The 18,155-nt window shown below is 49.4% G+C and overlaps 1 protein-coding gene across 1 annotated transcript in view; it reads right to left on the bottom strand.

The window, feature by feature from the left end:
• LOC126982838 (homeobox protein homothorax-like) overlaps window positions 1-15,845 on the bottom strand; it is a 79,498-nt gene extending 63,653 nt beyond the window's left edge. The window contains exons 1-2 of the mRNA XM_050835111.1: window positions 15,755-15,845; window positions 15,195-15,287 (exon numbers count right to left, since the gene is read on the bottom strand). Of these exons, the coding sequence (XP_050691068.1) occupies window positions 15,195-15,287; window positions 15,755-15,845 (184 nt within the window). The remainder of the gene's footprint in view (window positions 1-15,194; window positions 15,288-15,754) is intronic.
• Window positions 15,846-18,155: the final 2,310 nt, after the last annotated feature.

An 18,155-nucleotide genomic window follows, 5' to 3' on the forward strand; every position in this document is an offset into this window, starting at 1 on the left:
CCTGTGTCCCGCCTTTGTCTCGCGTCATTAGCGTACCGCAGCATCTCATTAGGGCCGTCAGGTGCGCGGGTTTTTCCTTTTCATCATTATGATCCCCCATTGTCTTGCTCGTGATGCCGACGACAGCCTAGACAGAGCTTTTGTTACCCCTTCCCCCCCTACCCCCTCTCCAGTTACCCTCTTCTTCCCCCCGTTACTCCTCCTACCCCCTCTTCACTCCTGTTACCCCCAACCCCCTCTTATCCCCCCTTCTCCCCCTCCTCTTCGTCTGTTTCACCTCCTCCCTCTTCTTTCCTTCTCTCCTGTAACCCCCCTCCCCTCTTTCTCCTTCCCCTCCCCTCCCTGTCTTTCTCCTCCTCTTCCTCTGTTAACCTCTCTCCTCTCCCTCTTTCTTTCTTCTCCCATCTCTGTTCTCTCTCTCTCTCTCTCTCTCTCTCTCTTCTATCTGTTCTCTCGTTTATCAATTACCCCTCTCTTCCTCTTCCTCGTTATCCTATTTTCCTGTTTCCCTTTTTTTCTCTTTCCTGCTCCCTCTCTCTCCTCTCCATTCCCCTTTTCCCCTTCCTCTCTCCCCTATAATCCCCTTTCTCCCCTCATCGTTACACACCTCCACATCCCCATCCCACACGTCCGGCCCCTTCCTCCCCGCAGCATCCGCATCCTATTCATCTCCCGAACACTGCTGGCATGTCCCCTACACTATGGTCCTTCCCCTCACTATCACCACCATCACCACCACCATTACTATCACCATCACTAAGCTGTCGTTAATCTGCAGAGAGGAAGGAAGAAGAAAAAGGTGGAATGATATGAAAAACTGATTCTCCTCCTCCTCCTCCTCCTCCTCTTCTTCTTCTTCCTCCCCCTCCTCCTCTTTCGAAATGTCACTCCAAGAAGAAACTGTCCTACAAGATAAACGTACAAGAAGATTGACAGAAGCGTGATTTATGCCTGAACACACACACACACACACACACACACACACACACACATACACACACACACACAACCTTTGGCTTCCTTTCTGCCATGCACCAAGAAGAGAAATCATGCAGAGAGAGAGAGAGAGAGAGAGAGAGAGAGAGAGAGAGAGAGAGAGAGAGAGAGAGAGAGAGAGAGAGAGAGAGAGAGAGAGAGAGAGAGAGAGAGAGAGAGAGAGAGAGAGAGAGAGAGAGAGAGAGAGAGAGAATGATATATTCACTATAATCCGTGTGCGACTTTTTTTGTTCATAGATTTAACCCTTTTCCTACATCCACTTAAAAGACTATATCAATTAACTAACTAACTAACTATATTATGTACGTATTCCAACTTTTTGTACATAGACTTGACCCTTCTACCTCCACAGCCATAAAAAAAAAAAAGCTATCACATAGAAGGAGGAAGAGGAGGGAACATGAAAATACGAGAGGAAGAGGAGGGAAAGTGAAAAGACGAGGGGAAGAGGAGGGACAGAAAAGGGTAACGGAAAGGGTAGAGGGAAGAGAAAGAGGCAGGAGATTACAAGATTTAATCAAAAGAAAAAAATGAAAGGGAAAAGGGAATAGGAGTGTAAGGCGGATCAACCCCAAAAACATGCCTTCAACTCGTCCTTCAAAAAAAAAAAAAAAAAAAAAAAAAGAGCAAGCCATATCATTCCTCTTCCCTGACGTCCATCCGAGGTAAGAGGAAGAGGAAACCATTATAATGTGACCCTCTTGCTCCTCTTCCCTCGCGGCGACCTGTCTGCTGAGGGCGATGAGAGGGAGGAAGAGGAAGAGGGAAAGGCAAGCAGGGAAAAGGGGAAAGAGAAGTGGCAGGCGAGAGGATGGGAGACGGAAGAGGAAGGAGAAGAGGAACGGAATGGGAAAAGATAATGGGAAAGGAAGAGGAGATTAGAAGAGGGGATAGGAAAGGTATATGACGAGGAGAGGAAAAGAGAGGGAAAGAAACAGAAAGGGGAGATAAGGAAAGAAAAGGGAGAGAAACACGTAGAATAAATGAGAAGACATAGGAAGAGAGAAATGATGAAAAGAAGGACAATGAAAAAGAGGAGAAAGAGAAGAGAAAAGGAAAACACATACAAGAAATGGAAGAGGAAGAAACAGGAAAAGGAAAGGGCGGAGAGAGGAAAATGAAAAGAAAATGAAAATGAAAAAAAGAGGAATAAAAGAAAATAAAGATGAAAAAGAAGTGAAAGTGATGAGTAAAGGAAAAAAAAAGAAAGGACAGGAAGAGCAAGGGGAAAGGGGAAGAGGAGAGGAAAGGAACGCAAGAGGAGGAGGAAGAGAGGGAGTATAGAAGCACTACCCTTCAGCGTTATCATGAAACAGGGAGTGACCGACCCGTGGAATTTATAGAATTTATGGGTACTGTCAACCACAACCTCGGCCCGCGTACAGAACTTGGAGAAATAGGAACACGAGGAAATACGAACACAGAGAAATGTGAACAAGGCCTCAAACATAACCACTCCCACATAAGCCCCAGCTGATGTATTTACCGATAGCGTGAGAGCCTGAGTACACCTGAGTTTTTGTCGGTATCACACCTGGATTTTAATTATCTACAGATGATGTGAATTAAGAGAACATCGAGAACATGTTAATGAGGTAAAAAATGATGATGATTATGAGGAGGAAAAAGACGATGAAGATGACGAAGCAGAAAGTAAGGAGATTCGATTCGCTCCCTTCCGGATATTATAGAGTTCAAGACTTCGATTAATTTTAAAACCTTGCAAAGTTACGATATGTAGAGATACGTGAGGGATAGATGATATATGCTCTCTCTCTCTCTTCATTACTTTTCCGTCCTGCAACACTGGGAACAACAAGCAACACAATGGAGAGATGACGAACAAACAACACTCCACTCCACCGAACAGGAAGACCCGAACCGGAGTCACCACCAAGAGGAAGAGGAAGAAGAAGAGGAGGAGGAGGAGGAGGAGGAGGAGGGAGTGATGGCTGGCTTTTCATATTTCTTATCGCGAAACAAGAGAGTACGTACACACACAAGAGGAGGAGGAGGAGGGGGGAAGAGGAGGAAAAAGAGAGGCGTCTGAGGAGCTGTTAGAGTAATTAGAAGCTTGCTGAGCCGACGGCAGGCAGCGACAGGCACAAAGACTCGGCTGTCAGGCTTGCACAATAGCGAAAACACAGCCTCCTGCTCCTCCTCCTCCTCCTCCTGTCTTCCATCTCTTCCTCCTCCCCCTCCTCTACCTCTTCCTCCTCCTCCTCTAAGGGTGAGGGGAAGCTCCAGGGGAAATATTTCTTCAAGTTTAAGGGTTTTCAGCGAAGACTAGAAGAAGAGGAGGTGGAGGAGAGGTAGTGGAGGAGGAGTGGGTAGTGGAGCACGGTATAAAGGTGAAGGAAGTGTGCGTGTGTGTGTGCGTGTGTGTGTGAGGGAGGAAAATTTGAAGAGGAAGAAAGCTCACACAAAAAATAAAAAAATACGAAAGAAAAAATACTGTAACAAGAAAAAGAAAAAAGGATCGCAAAGAAAAAAAAGGAATGAATGAAAGAAGGAAGGAAGGAAGAGAGGGAGGAAGGAAACGTAGAATAAGAAGTGTAAACGTGCTAAATAAGGGAAGCAACAGAAAAGAAGAAGAAAAGGAAGGAAGAGAGGGAGGAAGAAATAAGGAAGGAAGAAGGGAAGGAAGAAAATAAAGAAAAAAAACATAGGAATTAGAAAAAAAAGAACCAAAAAACTGAAAAAAATGTAAACCTGCTAAATAAGGGAAGCAGCAGAAAGGAAGAAGGAAAGGAAGGAAGGAAGGAAGAAAGGAGGAACTAATAGAAGGAAGAAAATAAAGGAGAAAAACGTAGGAATCAGAGAAAAATAATGAAAATAAGAAATATGGACCTGATAAAAAAAAGGAAGGAAGCAACAGAAAAGAAGAAAAAAAGGATGGAAGGAAGAAGATAAGGAAGAAAATAAAAGAGAAAAACGCAGAAATCAGAAAAAAAACAAAAATGAAAAACAGCAGAAAGGAAGGAAGAAAGGACGAAAGAAAGAAGAGAGGAGAGAAAGAAAAAACAGAAAGAAAAACGTGAAATTAGGAGTCGTTACGTGCGATACGAGGAAGAGACGTGACTAGATATACCTCCTAACACCTCCCCCCTTCCCTCCCTCCCTTCCCTCCATCCCTCCCTCCAGTGCTCCTTAGGCGATAATTAGAGAGGAGTGAAGGCGGGAAGACAATGCAAAGCGACAGAGGCTGAAAATACTGTCGATAGAAAACACAATGGCTACTAAGACTCCCCCCCCTCTCCCCCTCTCACCCCCTCCCTCTCTCGGGTGGTGGAACAGAAGGAAGAGGTGAGGATGACGAGGAGGAGGGAGGAAGGAATTACAGGAAGAGTTGAATGTGAAGAAACCAGGAGCTCTACAGGAGGAGGAGGAGGAGGAGGAGGAGGAGGAGGAGGAGGAGGAGGAGGATAATGCACACTCTCTCCACACACACAAAACATTTCTTAAACATGCATTCGGAAGGGCGGAATGATTTAGAGGTAACATCAGTCAGTGTGGAGAGGAGGAGGAGGAGGAGGAGGAGGAGGAGGAGAGTGCAGGAAGACGAGCAGGAAGAGGAGTACGGGGGGGAGGAGGAGGAGGAAAAGAAGCAAGAAGCAGAAAAAAGGAAAGGAGGGGAGAGGGGACGCTAGTTGGAGTGGAGGAAGAAAGGAAGGAGGAGGAGGAGGAGGAGGAGGAGGAGGAGGAGGAGGAGGAGGAAGGTGAGGAAAAGTTTGTAGAAAATTGTGTAGAAAGACGAAAAAAAAATGATGGCTTGAAGAGGAGGAGGAGGAGGTGAAGAAGGAAGAGAAGGAGGAAGAGGAGGAGGTGGAGGAGAGAAGGGAAGAGGAAAAAAAATGGTAGAGAAAAAAGGAAACTAGAAGAAAACCAAGAAGCAAGGGACACGCACACACACACACACACACACACACACACACACACACACACACACACACACACACACACACACACACACACACCACAAATTCCCACCTCGTTTCCCTCCCATCTCTCTCTCTCTCTCTCTCTCTCTCTCTCTCTCTCCCTTCCCCTTGACACTCCCCCCACCCATACTTATCGCACAAAACCAGCCCAGGAGAGGAGGAGGAGGAGGAAGAGGAGGAGGAGGAGGAGGAGGAAGAGGAGGAGGAGGAAGAGGAGGAGGTTGTTTGTCACCACTGAGTCTTGTTGGGTCTTAGTTTCTTTTTTTTTTTTTGGTGGTGGTTTGAAGGGCTTAAGGGAAGGGAAGGGAAAGGAAGGGAAAGGAAGGGAAGGAGTGGAATGGAGGGAAAGGGAAGGGAAGGGAAGGGAAGGAGTGGAATGGAGGGAAAGGGAAGAGATGGAAGAGGAAGGGAAGGGAAGGGAAGGGGAAGGGAAGAAAAGGAATGGAATGGAGGGGAAGGTAAGAGATGGAAGAGGAAGGGAGGGGAGGGGAAGGGAAGAAAAGTAGAGGAATGAAAGGGAAGGGGAAAAAATAGGAGAGGAAGGGAGGGGAAGGAAAGGACTGGGAAGGAAAGAGGCAGAGCAGAAAAGGAGAGATATGGAGGTTAAAGGAAGAGATAGGAAAGATAATGAGGGGAAGGGAAGAGGAAGGGAAGAGAAAAAAAGAAAATAAATGCAGGAGAAGACAAGGGATGAGAAGAGAGGTACCACAAAGGGAAGAAAGAGTAAAAGAGGGGAAAGGAAGGGAAAGGAACCCCTCTCTCTCTCTCTCTCTCACGGCACCTGGATCAAATGCTCTCACTAAGACTCCCAGGTAACGCCCCACACGCCCCTTCTGCCCCCCTCAGACGCCGCCCCCCCTTCGATTAGCGGGCGTGGCAGCAAGTCACAGCGGCACAGCAGGGCACAGCGGGGCACAGCAGGGGCGTGGCGGCGCTGTGTCGTGCTGTGCCGGGCGGGAAGTGCCTCCGGGGTCCCCTCATGCTGTGCCCCGTCGAGGTTGTCCATTAAATTGTGATGAAACTCCTCTAGGATCAGTTTTGGGCTTTTTTGTTTGTGTGTGTGTGTGTGTGTGTGTGTGTGTGTGTGTGTGTGTGTGTGTTTAGGTATTTTAATTTCTTGCTGTGTTCTGTTTTCTCTTCTCTTGTTCTCCTCCACCCCTTTTTCTCTTCCTCTCCCTCCACCTCCCTCCCTCTCTTTTCCTCCGTTCACTCTCCATAACGTTTTAGAGTCGGGTTCCTCACTTCCTCATTTCCTCTCTTACTCACACACTCACTCACTCACTCACTCACTCACTCACACACTCCCTCACTCTCACTCGTTCACACACTCACTCACTGCTCTGATCCGATAAACACATTACCGACACACACACACACACACACACACACACACACACACACACTCACATACAGTCAGTCCATCCGAGAACATTATATGCCGGCCAAAAAAAAAAGTCGGTGGACCCAAAAAAGAAAAAAAAAATACAACTCCAACGTTTTGTTACCTGCCGGAGGTGAAAAAAAATCAAGGAGGGTTTTAATTAAATGACGAGCGCCGCTGTTTTTCACTCATTAGCTCCTCCGGGTTGGGCAGGCGCGGTAGACCCTCCCCCCATCCCCTTCCCCCCCACTACCCTCTTCTTCCACCCCCTCCACCTCACGGACCAAGGCTATGCTCCCCCCACCTCTCTACCATTCTACTCCTTCCCCACCCAATCCCCTTTCCCTATACCCCATTCCATCCACCCCAAGGTTAGTTTCTCCCCCTCCCCTCCACCCCTCCCCCCTTCCACCCCTCCACCTCACGGACCAAGGCCATGTTCCCCCTACCACTATACCATTCTACCCTTCCCCCACCCCCTTCCCCTATACCCCTACACCCAAGGTTAGTCTCCCCACGGCACTTAATTGGCAGCGGCTACACGGCATCCTGATGTAGCCTCCTCCTCGGGGTCTCTTATTGTTTCAACCCTGCACGCCCAGCTGACAGCCACCCCCCACCCCCTCAGCACCTACCCCACCCCTGACTCCCTCTCTTTCAAGTCTTGCATAGTGCACTGTTGCCCCCCTTCCTTCACCCCCTTCCTTCCTCTTCCTCCTTCTCCTGTACATGTCCTTCTTGACGCCGCCGCCCCTTGCTTCAACCTCCTCCTCCTCCTCCACCTCCTCCACCTCCTTCTCTTCAACACTCCCACACATGAATTTAAGCCTTAAGGGCCGCCATCCAGCCCGACGCCTTTCTTGCCCTCACGCCCACTGTCTCCTGGGGTTCTGTCTACCTCCTTCTCCTCCTCCTCTCTCCTCCACGCCCTTCACCCCGCCCGCCCCCGCCTCCTCCTGCTTCACCTCCTCCAACTCCCCAACTTCTCCTTAACCTTCTCTCTCGTTAATTACTTCTGTTCATCATCCCGCGGCTCCGTGGAAAACACTTCATTAACTTTTGAAACAGACCTTTATTCCTTGTGTTTTGGTGTGAATGAGTATATGTGTATGTGTATGTATGTGTGTATGTATGTATGTATGTGTGTGTGTATGTATCTATGCCTCTTACAGACCCCTTATGTTCACATGTATGTATGTTTGTATGTATATGTGTATGTTTTTGTTTTTTTTGTGACTATATCAAAGAACGGTTGTGGAACGCTAAGTATGTGAGCGATATTTTACGTTAACTTTAAATTCGTAATAAAAAAAAATACTTATAAAAGGTGCAAGGTAACGAAAAACAAAAGTGCAATGGACGTATGAGTATGTATGTATGTATGTATGTATATGTGTAGGTATTATCATTATCATCTTACTACATCATCATCATCATCATCGTCATCATTACTTGTCCTGCTTCCCTCACACTCCTCATCGCCTCACCAAGTCCTCCTCGCCTTCCTGTGGCTTCCTCTCTCCCTCCCTAATCTCACGTCATCCTGCGGCTTCCCTTCCCCCCTTCGGCGTCCTCGCGTCCCCCGGGTCTCGCAGGGTCTCGCGGGTCCGTTGAGGCGCCCCAAGTCGGCCTCGCAGGGATGGAGGAGGAGGATTTTTCGGTAATTTGCTGGTGTTGGACAAGCGGTCGAGTTAGTTTTATCTCGACCGCATCTCCTAGGGAAGCTTTGGTCCTCCCAGGGTCAACCAGGACCTCCCACCGACCCGAAGTCCTCTCCCTCCCTACCTCTCCCTCTCTCTCTCCTCTTCCTCCTCCTCCCTCGTTCCTCTTCACCGCGACACAGGTTTTGGTTACTGGCCTTTCTCCTCAACATTTTCTACCTCCTCCTCCTCTTGATTTTTTTCCTCTTTTCTTCCTCCTCCTCCTCCTCTTCCTCCCCCTCCCTTCCCTCCAGCGGGCATAACACCACCTGATGAGCGGCGGAATGAGCGGAGTGGAGCTCTTTAAAGGTATTTCCGGCAAGCGGTTTAACGTAGCTGTCTGGTTTAACGAAGGACGATATACGAACAACCACCCACTACCACCACCACCACCACCACTAACAACAACAACAACAACACTACCACCACCACCACTACAGCTAAAAACAACACTACCACCACCACCACCACCGCCAATAACACCAACTAAACGACCTCCACCACCATCATCAACAACAACAACAACAACAACAATAACTTTTTCGCATATATTTCACAACGGACTACTGGCCCATAACATCACTAGTATATTCCTTCGTCCAAAGCTAAACAAGAAAACAAACGACAATCTAAACAACACACACACACACACACACACACACACACACACACACACACACACACACACACCAACTTCAACACACACAAAATATATAAACTTCCTTCTAGCCTTCACCTGAACTTCGTCTCATTGGCGCTTGAAAAAAAACATCAAAAAAAGAAGAAAAAAAGAAAAAAAGAAAACACAGGCGATTCCTTTCCCACGAGTCGCAGGAGCCGACCTCATCTTGCCCGGCTGGTCCTTGGTCCTTCCCGTGGGTATAAGGGGGGGAAGGGGGAGGTAGGGGGAGAGGGAGAGAGAGAGGGCAAGACCACAGCGACGGCCACACAGCATCCATCTCTCTGCTCAACTCGGCTCGGTTAACTCGGCTCGGTTCAGTTCGGTTCGGCTTGGCCCCCGGAGCGAACGAATTCCGAAGTTTTTTTTACGTTGATGGGCAAGGCGGCCGCAACATCACAATAGTTTGAATGTTTCCAAAGTTAGCTCATTTGCGGGGCCTTTTCGGAGCCGGGCCTGAAATATCGATTAAGTTAACGCGGTGTTGCTGCCGCCGCCCGCCGGGGATGAACCCTCACCGATTTGTCATTGTGAGGCGGAATGAGCTGGCGATGAGGAGCGGTGAGGTGAGGAGAGGTGAGGTTATGTGAGGTTAGGTGAGGCTGTTTAGGAGGTAAAGTGAAGTGAGGTAAGGTAAGGTAAGGTTAGATAAGGATAGATTAGAGGTTATTTAGGAGATTAGGTTAGGAGGTGAGGTTAGGTGAAGTTATTGGTTAGGACAGGTTAGGTGAGGTTGTTGAGGTCTGGTTAGGGTGGGCTAGAGTGTTTAAGAGGTGAGGCTAGATTAGGTGAGGTTGACTAGGTAATGAGGTTAGGTCAGGATAACTTGGGTATTGTGGAGGTTAGGTTAGGTTAGGTTATTTAGACGAGGTTAGGTGAGGTGATAAAGCAAGGTTAGGTGGAGTTACTGTTTATAAGATGAGGTTGGGTAAGATTAGGAATTTGCAGGGTCTTCCTTTCCTTCCTTCCTTCTCCTGCCCCCTCATCCCTTCCATCCTCATTTACACTCTCTCTTTCTTACTCTCATCCTCCCTCCCTCACACACACACACACACACACACACGCAGCGCAGCACACCCTCGCCTCTTTGTTGCTATTCATGAGCGCCCCTTAACAACAATGGACATTTAACCTGCATTCATTATCAAGCCGTGAAGGAGCATTGCCTTATCAGCACCACAAACGTAAACTCCAGAATAACACCCGAAAACGACGCTAACTACAAAACGCTGCCCGGAATATCTATAGACAGGGGAGCGAGGCAGGGAGCTGGAAGGAAAGAGAGAGGGAGAGAGAAAGAGAGAGAGGGAAGGAGAGATTACATGAAGGAGGAAGTGGAAGTTGAATAAGTTTGGATTGCTCTTTCTCTTACGCACTGATCGTATTTCCTTATTATCAAACACCTGTTATGATTGGAGGAGGAGGAAGAAGAGGAGGAGGAGGAGGAGGAGGAGGAAAGGTGAAAATGTCTACACTGAAATGATACCAGAAAATCACCAAAAGAGAGACTGAGAGAAGAGAAGAGAGAGAGAGAGAGAGAGAGAGAGAGAGAGAGAGAGAGAGAGAGAGAGAGAGAGAGAGAGAGAGAGAGAGAGAGAGAGAGAGAGAGAGAGCCAGCATGAAGCTTCTCTTAATTTGCCTTCATCCTCTCAAAGAAATCATATTGTAGGTTTTCTTTATTAGGAGCAAACAAAAAAAAAAGTAGATCAAGGGTAAAACACACAAACAAAACACAAACACACAACACCGTCCATCAACAACAACACAAAAAAATAAAGAAAACAAAAAGAATAACCCAAAACCAAGATCAATTTTGGGTTGGCCGGAGATGCGCCTTGATACTTCCTACATAATACTTGTCTAAAGGAGAGCGAGTCCAACTAAACAAAAATAACTCAACAAATAAACAAGAAAAAAATAATACCGTTTAGAAAAGAAGGAAAAAAAAAAAAGCTGCTCCGTCGTTTACTGCCTCGAGTCTATTATCAGTTTCTCAGTAGAGCGAACACATGTAGAGGGTGAGGAGGGTGCTTGGGGGGGGGGGGGGGGGGGCGCAGGTAGACGGCAGGTCGTGGGGCCAGGTATACAGCACACCCTCAACCTCCCCCCCCCCTTTCCCCACAGCGACCATGGGCTCCTCTGTGGGTCTGTCCTGCGCCCCGACAACTCCCTCCCCGGTGCCACAGAACACGCCCCTTACACACACACACACACACACACACACACACACACACACGCGTAAAGCAACTACCTGCATGAAAGAAGATGATTAGAAAAGGACGGTGGTGAAGATGGAAAGACGAAAGAAGAAGAAAATAGAATAGAGGGAAAGAGTTACGAACAGCTTGACAAAAAAAAAAGATTAACAAAACGACGAGAAGAGAAATGGTAAGGAAGAGAAAGAGAGGAAAAGAAGACCAGCTCGCTTCTTTAAACCCCTTCCTCTTGCCTCTTCTCTTTTCCCATTTACCTCCAAGAAAGAAAGAGGAAAAATAAGAAAAGAAAAAATGAACAAAAAAAGTGAAGTTCGGCGGCAGTGGCGGCGAAGACTGACCCGCCGTCGTGTCCTACAGAGTTTCTTTTACAGTTTTATGACGCCTGTGGTCGGAGCGCCGGTGGAGGTGAGCCGCGCCGTGTTCCTCCTGGTGACGCACGGCCAGGTGACCATACCGACGAAGGACGCCTCGCTCCCTCTCCCTCTCCTTCCATACTTGTCCTTCCTTCCTTCTTAATCCTTCCATGCTGTCCCATATTGTCCCTCCCTCTCTCCCTCTTCTTCCATACTGCCCCTCATTTCTTCCTTCTTATAATAGTCCTTCCATAACCATACCGACGAAGGACGCCTCGCTCCCTCTCCCTCTCCTTCCAGACTTGTCCTTCCTTCCTTCTTACTCCTTCCATGCTGTCCCATATTGTCTCTCCCTCTCTCCCTTTTCTTCCATACTGCCCCTCATTTCTTCCTTCCTAGTCCTTCCATATTGTCCTATACTGAAGGAGGCCACAGCGCTTTAGCTCCCTCTCTGGTTAACATCCTCTCCTTCCAAAGTTATCCTCCATTTTAACCTTAATATCTTCCTTTTGTTTGTAGATCGCCATGTCTCGTATTTTTTTAACATCCCTTATCTTAGTTTTTCCCCTTGCATCTTACTATTCCTCAACATTCTCTAATTCTCTCTCTAATTCTCTTTGTCAGTTCAATAATTCTTTCCATCGATTGCCCGTAGTGTACCTTTTCTTTCCCTATCCTCTTTCCCTCTCTCCCTACCTCCCTCCTTTCTACCATTCCTGACCTTCTTCTTCAGGTGGTAAAACATAACAAGCTGCGGAGAGGTGAGTCAAAATTCTCTTTAAATGACCGTAACAAATTTTAGGTCCCCTTGTAAAACGATGCCCGTGTTTAAAGACCAGAAACTTAACAACGAGGCGAGAAGACACGAGTTTAAGTGAGCGGTAATGATGGGGTTTCTTCATTCATTTCTCCTTTCTACACTTACAGGTAAATGAGAAGAAAATGAAGAAGGAAGGGATAGAGGAAGAAAGGTAAGACCGATAGGAACAAATGAGTTAGGAGAAGGTAAATGGGAATAGAGGAAGGAAGGTAGATAGATAGATAGACAGAAAAGTAAGGTAAGGCTAATCAGGAGTTAAATGAGTAAGTAGAAAAAGGAGAAAAAAGTAGAAAAAAGCAGAAAGCAAAAAAAACTGAAAAGTAGAAAAAGTAGAAATAATAACATTTAGAAAAAAGTAGATAAAAGTAGAAAAATAAAAAGTAGAAAAAAGTAGAAAGCAAAAAAGTAGAGAAAGAAGAAAAGTAGAAATAAATAAAATTAACAAAAAAATAGATCAAAGTAGAAAAGAATAAAAAGTAGAAAAAGTAGAGAAATCGATAGAAGTAAAAAAAAAAAAAACAATAATGTAGTGAAGAGGGAGTCAAACTGTTTACACACAAAAAAAAAAGAAAAAAAAGCAATAACAAAGAAAACGAGGCGAAGCGTGTGAGGAAAGATAAAAGAAGATAGGAGGAGGAGGAATGAGGAGCCACTATGAGGTATCGGAGGAGGAGGAGGAGGAGGAGGGGGAGGAGGAGGGGGGGGGAAGGACAGCTTGAGCCCATCAGGTTATCACGGACGGAATCACGGACCACAGACCAAGACCAGATGTTTGACTCTACCTCAACGCTGCCTTACTTGGGGGGAGGGGGGGGGGGGGAGAGGGGGAGGGGGAAGGGGGAAGAGGGAGGGAATAGGAGGAAGGGAGGAAAGAGGTATGAGGAGTAATGAGATGAGAAGAATTGGGAAAAGAGAAAAAAAGAGGAAGGGAAGAGGAAGGGAGAGACAGAAAAGAGGAAGGAGGGGAGGGGAAGGGGGAAAAGGGAGGGAATAGGAGGAAGGGAGGAAAGATGTATGAAGTGGAATGGATGCTAAGGATTGGGAAGAGAAAAAAAAGGAAGGGAAGAGGAAGGGAGAGACAGAGAAGAGGAAGGAAGGGAGCTGTAAGGTAGGAGGCATGAGGGAGAATAGGCGTTAAGAAAAGGGAGAAGAGACGAAAATGGAAGGGAGACAGAAAAGAATGGAAAGGAGGAAGGGAACTGGAAGGGAGGGAGATGAAACTGGATGTAGTAGTAGATTAGGAAGGGACGAAGGGAGGAAGGGGAGGGGAGAAGAAAGAAGGGAGATAGAAGAGAAGGTAAGGGAAGAGAGAGATGAAGGAAGGATGGGAAGAAGGGAGTAACCAGAAAGAGAAAATGGGATAGAGGAGAAAAATGCATGACTGAAAAAAAAGACAACAAAAAACGGGAAATACTGAAAAACCGAAAGAAGAAAAAGATGGAGAGACGAAGGAGGGAAAACTGAGGCAAAGAAGAGGAGGAGGAGGATACAGGAAGAGAGGAAGTTGTGGCAATGAAGAAAATATAAAGAAAATGAGGAAGACGATGACGACGGGGCTTAGTGAGAGTGTGTGTGTGTGTGTGTGTGTGTGTGTGTGTGTGTGTGTGTGTGTGTGTGTGTGTGTATCAGGTAAGCCAGGTAAACAGGCGGGGTGGGGAGAGGGGGAGAGCAAGCAGACATGGGGGTGGGTGGTGGTGGGGTGGGGTGGGGGTCGTGCCATGAGAGCAAGACGGCTAATTATAGCTCGTTCGGGGGCGCAGCGGAGGCTCATTTAGCTTGTCGCCGCGTCCTGGAGCGATGCCGGCGATGCTTATTAATTATTCAGCGCAGACACGAGTATCATCTAATTACAAGACTGTTTTTACTGGCGAGAGGATTCATCAGTGCTCCTGCTCTTGTCTGCTGATATTTACTGTGCTGGCGCGAGGGGGGTGAGGGGGGCGAGGCCGGGTCAAGGGATTAGGTAAAGTTGCGACGGGGCTGCGGTGCACGGGAGGGGGTGACGGTATGGGTGAGGGGGGGTGGAGAGGGTGGTGGCGGGCGGTGTGATGAAAGTCGCCCCCCAGGGTGTGGTCGTGAACCCCGCGGCTCCGTCCTCAAACAACCCTCCGCCGCCGCAAAAGATTCATATTATTGAGGACTCTCTTAATGCCCGGCGAGGTGTTCCCCAGCAACAGGTGATGCGAGAGCTGCCGCCGGCACGCCCGTCACGCTGGCCCGCCGCGGCCCCTCCGTGCCCGCCGCGGTGCCATGCCCCGCCCGCCGCCACGACCACCGCAGCCCTAGCGAAAAAATACATCCTGGGCGCCTCCCCGCGGAGCGCCGCCGCCGCCCGCCGCCTCCCGGTGAGCCTTGCCTCACTCCGCCTTACGCTGCCCTCCGCCGCTTGACCCCTGACCCCGCTGCCCACCGGGACACCGGCAACCCGGCCATTGCCAGGAACATATCCAATTTCAGCCCCCTCCCCCCCCCCTCTCCCTCGTCAAAAACAATTCACACAAAACCAGAATATATCTAAAATTCTTGTATGACTAACTGCAGCGATACTGTTGAGGATCTCGCCATTACATAGGCGGCAGTTTGTTGCAGTAGGAAACAACGGCCAGGCAGTGCACCCCCCCCCCCCCTAACACACACCTCGGCCAGAGTCACGCTCCTCAGTGTCCTTAGTTAGTCCCGCTTCCAGGCAACAAAAATAAGCCAGAGCGGTCGGTCACCACAGTCCGCCGCCGCCGCCTCCGCCGCCGCCCCGCTGCTCCGCTACTATTGATGGCCGCCCCGCGCCGCCACAACTTTAGGAGCCACGTTAAAAATGGCTGAGTGTTGCGTATCCGCCATTTTATGTTATAATCAATCTGAGAATAATAAAGGTGTGTTATTAGTTGTGGTGTGAGGGGAGGTGCAGTGTGGCGGCGGTGGTGGAGGCAGCGGCCACGCGCGCCATCTGTGGACGCCCCTCACACTCAGCTGGTCTCGCCGCCGCCACCGCCGCCGCCGCCGCTCACCCTCGCCACATTACTCTTAACTTTGTGCTGCCCGGCGGCTTAACTTGTTCTGTACGGCTGGAGGGGCGACGCATCATAACAACCCTCGTGCTTTCAATTTACGGCGAACACTCGCGGCGCGGGGCGTGGAGGGGCTGGCGGGCGGGGACCCAAGCGCTACCCGCGGGGCCAGCCCCTCGGCCTGAGATACGGATGCTGGGGGGGGGCAGGTGTTTGAGGAGCCTAGTCCGGCCCTCAGCCAGGTAATGTCAACACTTGTCTTCCCCAAACTCTCGTGGCCACTGTTCCCGCCGCGTCGCCTCAGCGGGGCGGGCGCCGGGCCTCCGCCTCCCCCCCTCGCCGCCCCCCCTGCATAAGTGGGTGTTGCTCCGCAGGTAACCACCAGGTAACACTCATGAGCACCGCTAATGACTCATCGCCTGTCATTCCCATCACGAGGAGACGAGCGGACGGAGCTCTCCCTGATAACCTCCCCACCACCACCACCGCCGCCGCTATCTCCCTCTCCCTGTCCCTCTCCCTCCTCACACCTCCGGATATCATTCATCAACACCCCTCAATCGCTACTCGCCACACCTGCGCCTCGCACACCCCCGCACACCTGCCACGTATACCTGATATACTGAAATTCAAGAGGCGGCGAGAAAATAATGCCAGCGTACAGGCGGCGGGCGAGGAGGCAGGGAAGTGAGGCGGGCCGAGCCAGGCGGCGGCGGGGCGGGAGTCGCCAGCCAGCGCGGAGCAGCGGCCCATCGCGGCGGCCTGCCCGGCCTCCTCTGTTACCTGGCGGCATTATTACCTCCCCGCACCTGTGATCAATCCATTAGAGTAAAATAATGAAATGTGGAGGGTCGCGGGGCCGGGCCGGGGGGTGGGCGCAGGGCTGCAGTCTCCGCGTCTGGCCGCCTGTGGTAACCCTGGCCGCCAGCTCCTCCGGGCCGCCATAAATCACCGGCGTGACGTCACTCGACAGTTTCACAACAAACATGGCCGACGCGTGAACATGGCTGCGCCGACGACCACGTGACAGCCTTCCCTCGTTTTTCCCTCCGTTTCCCCTCACCTACTCACGACCTCCGCCCCCCGCCCCCCCACGGAGACACACGCTTCTGAGGGTGCACTGAACGCTGGGAACTTAGCGGGTGAGTCAAGAGAGGGAGGGAGAGGGTTACACGCCTCCCTGCCTAACCACCGCCGCCGTCTCTCTCCCCTGGACTGTCGCGGGGGACGCCTCGGGGGAAAGCGAAAATTTATGATATCCTTAGCGGCCACCAAGTTCATGAATGAGCAGTTTGAAGTTGATCACAATGGGTGTTTTGAGGAGGTGTGGGCAGGTCTATGCTCACACCTGGACGGGAGGGGACGCGTTGTGGTCATGTTGTGTTATTTATTGTTCTCGCTCTCCAACGTGACGGGGAGGAGGGGGGAGGGAGAGGGGAGGGGGAGGAGGGTGGCAAGAGGGTGCGAGGGAAGACGGAAGACTGAGATTAGAGTCGGAAATGAAGGAAGACATGAAGTGGAAGGAAGCGGAGCGAGGAAGTGGCCGAGAAACAAAACGATGAAGGATTAGAGGAAAGTGTGATTGCCGGAAATGAAACAAGAGACAAACACTTGGCGCGGAGGGAAAAAATACACACGAAAAAAGGAAAAAAAGAGAAGCAGCAGAAAACATAACACTGACTGACGTAAAGAGGGAAGAAAAGACAAAACAAAAAAACAAGAGAACGACACAAACGATAGGAATGAATACGCAAATTTTACACACACACACACACACACACACACACACACACACACACACACACACACACACCGATAACACTTAAAGGAGACCGTTCAACCTTATCCGAGTGCCTTCTTCCTGTTACCACCATTATCACCTGCCCTCCGATCACACCTGAGGCACAAACACACGAACGAACAAACTCACACACCTCACCTGAAGAAGAACACCTGGGGGAAAATCGAGTCCCAAACACCGGACCACGTGACTTTTTTGACTCGTAACGGTTGGAAGGAGATGAAAGGAAGACTCGGATGATAGAAAAATTGGAACGCGAGAACAAGAATCAAACAGGTATCAAACAGGATGCGGAAATGAAGGAAATAATGGCCAGACGAGCACTTTGAGGGACAGTAAAGAATGGTGGACAGCAGGAAACAATTGAGAGAGAGAGAGAGAGAGAGAGAGAGAGAGAGAGAGAGAGAGAGAGAGAGAGAGAGAGAGAGAGAGAGAGAGAGAGATACAATTAGGGGAACGGTCACGGAAGAACGGGGAACAGGTTTGAAGAAGAACAGAACGAGAGGAGGAAAAGTAGACGAGGAGGAGGAGGAGGAGGAGGAAGAGGAGGTAGTAAAAAAAAAAGGAATGAGAGTGGAAACAACAGAAGAAAGGAAGAAGAAGAAAGGGGAAATAAGGAAGAGGAAGAACACAAACACACACACACACAAAAAAAAAAAAAAACGAGAAGGGAAGAGATGGAACAAAAATTACTAGTGTGTATGCGTGTGTGTGTGTGTGTGTGTGTGTGTGTGTGTACCCGTATATGTGTGTATGTGTATGTGTCCTCGCGAGCATCGGACGAGAAATAGTGGCTGTCTCGAGGGCCTGGACACCGTATAGTTGGCCCTCATGCGATCTGACAGTCCGACCTTCAGATTGTTTGGAAAGTAGCCATTTTATGAGGCATTTATAGTCATGCTGTGTTCATATCCCATTGACTCGGGACAGTTATTGCAGTGATACTATCGTTGGGCCCACTAACACGGGGGGGGGGGCATGGATGAGGAGAGAGAGAGGAGGGAGCGTGGAGGTGCAGGAGGAAGAGGAAGAGGGAGAGAGGAGGTGGAAGGGGAGAGGAATAGGGGGTGGAGGAGGATGCATGGATGAGGAGAGAAAGGGGGGAGGTGCAGAGGGAAGAGGGAGAGAGGAGGTGGAAGGGGAGATGGGTGAAGAGGAAGGGGAGAGAAGGAGGGGGATGTGGAGGGGTTATGTGGGTGAAAGAGGGAGGAAGAGATAGAGGGATAGTTATGTAATGGTTATACTGAAGAGTTTGGTTTGTA

The sequence above is a fragment of the Eriocheir sinensis genome, chromosome 52, assembly GCF_024679095.1.
Source record: "Eriocheir sinensis breed Jianghai 21 chromosome 52, ASM2467909v1, whole genome shotgun sequence".
NCBI classification, from domain to species: Eukaryota; Metazoa; Arthropoda; class Malacostraca; order Decapoda; family Varunidae; genus Eriocheir; species Eriocheir sinensis.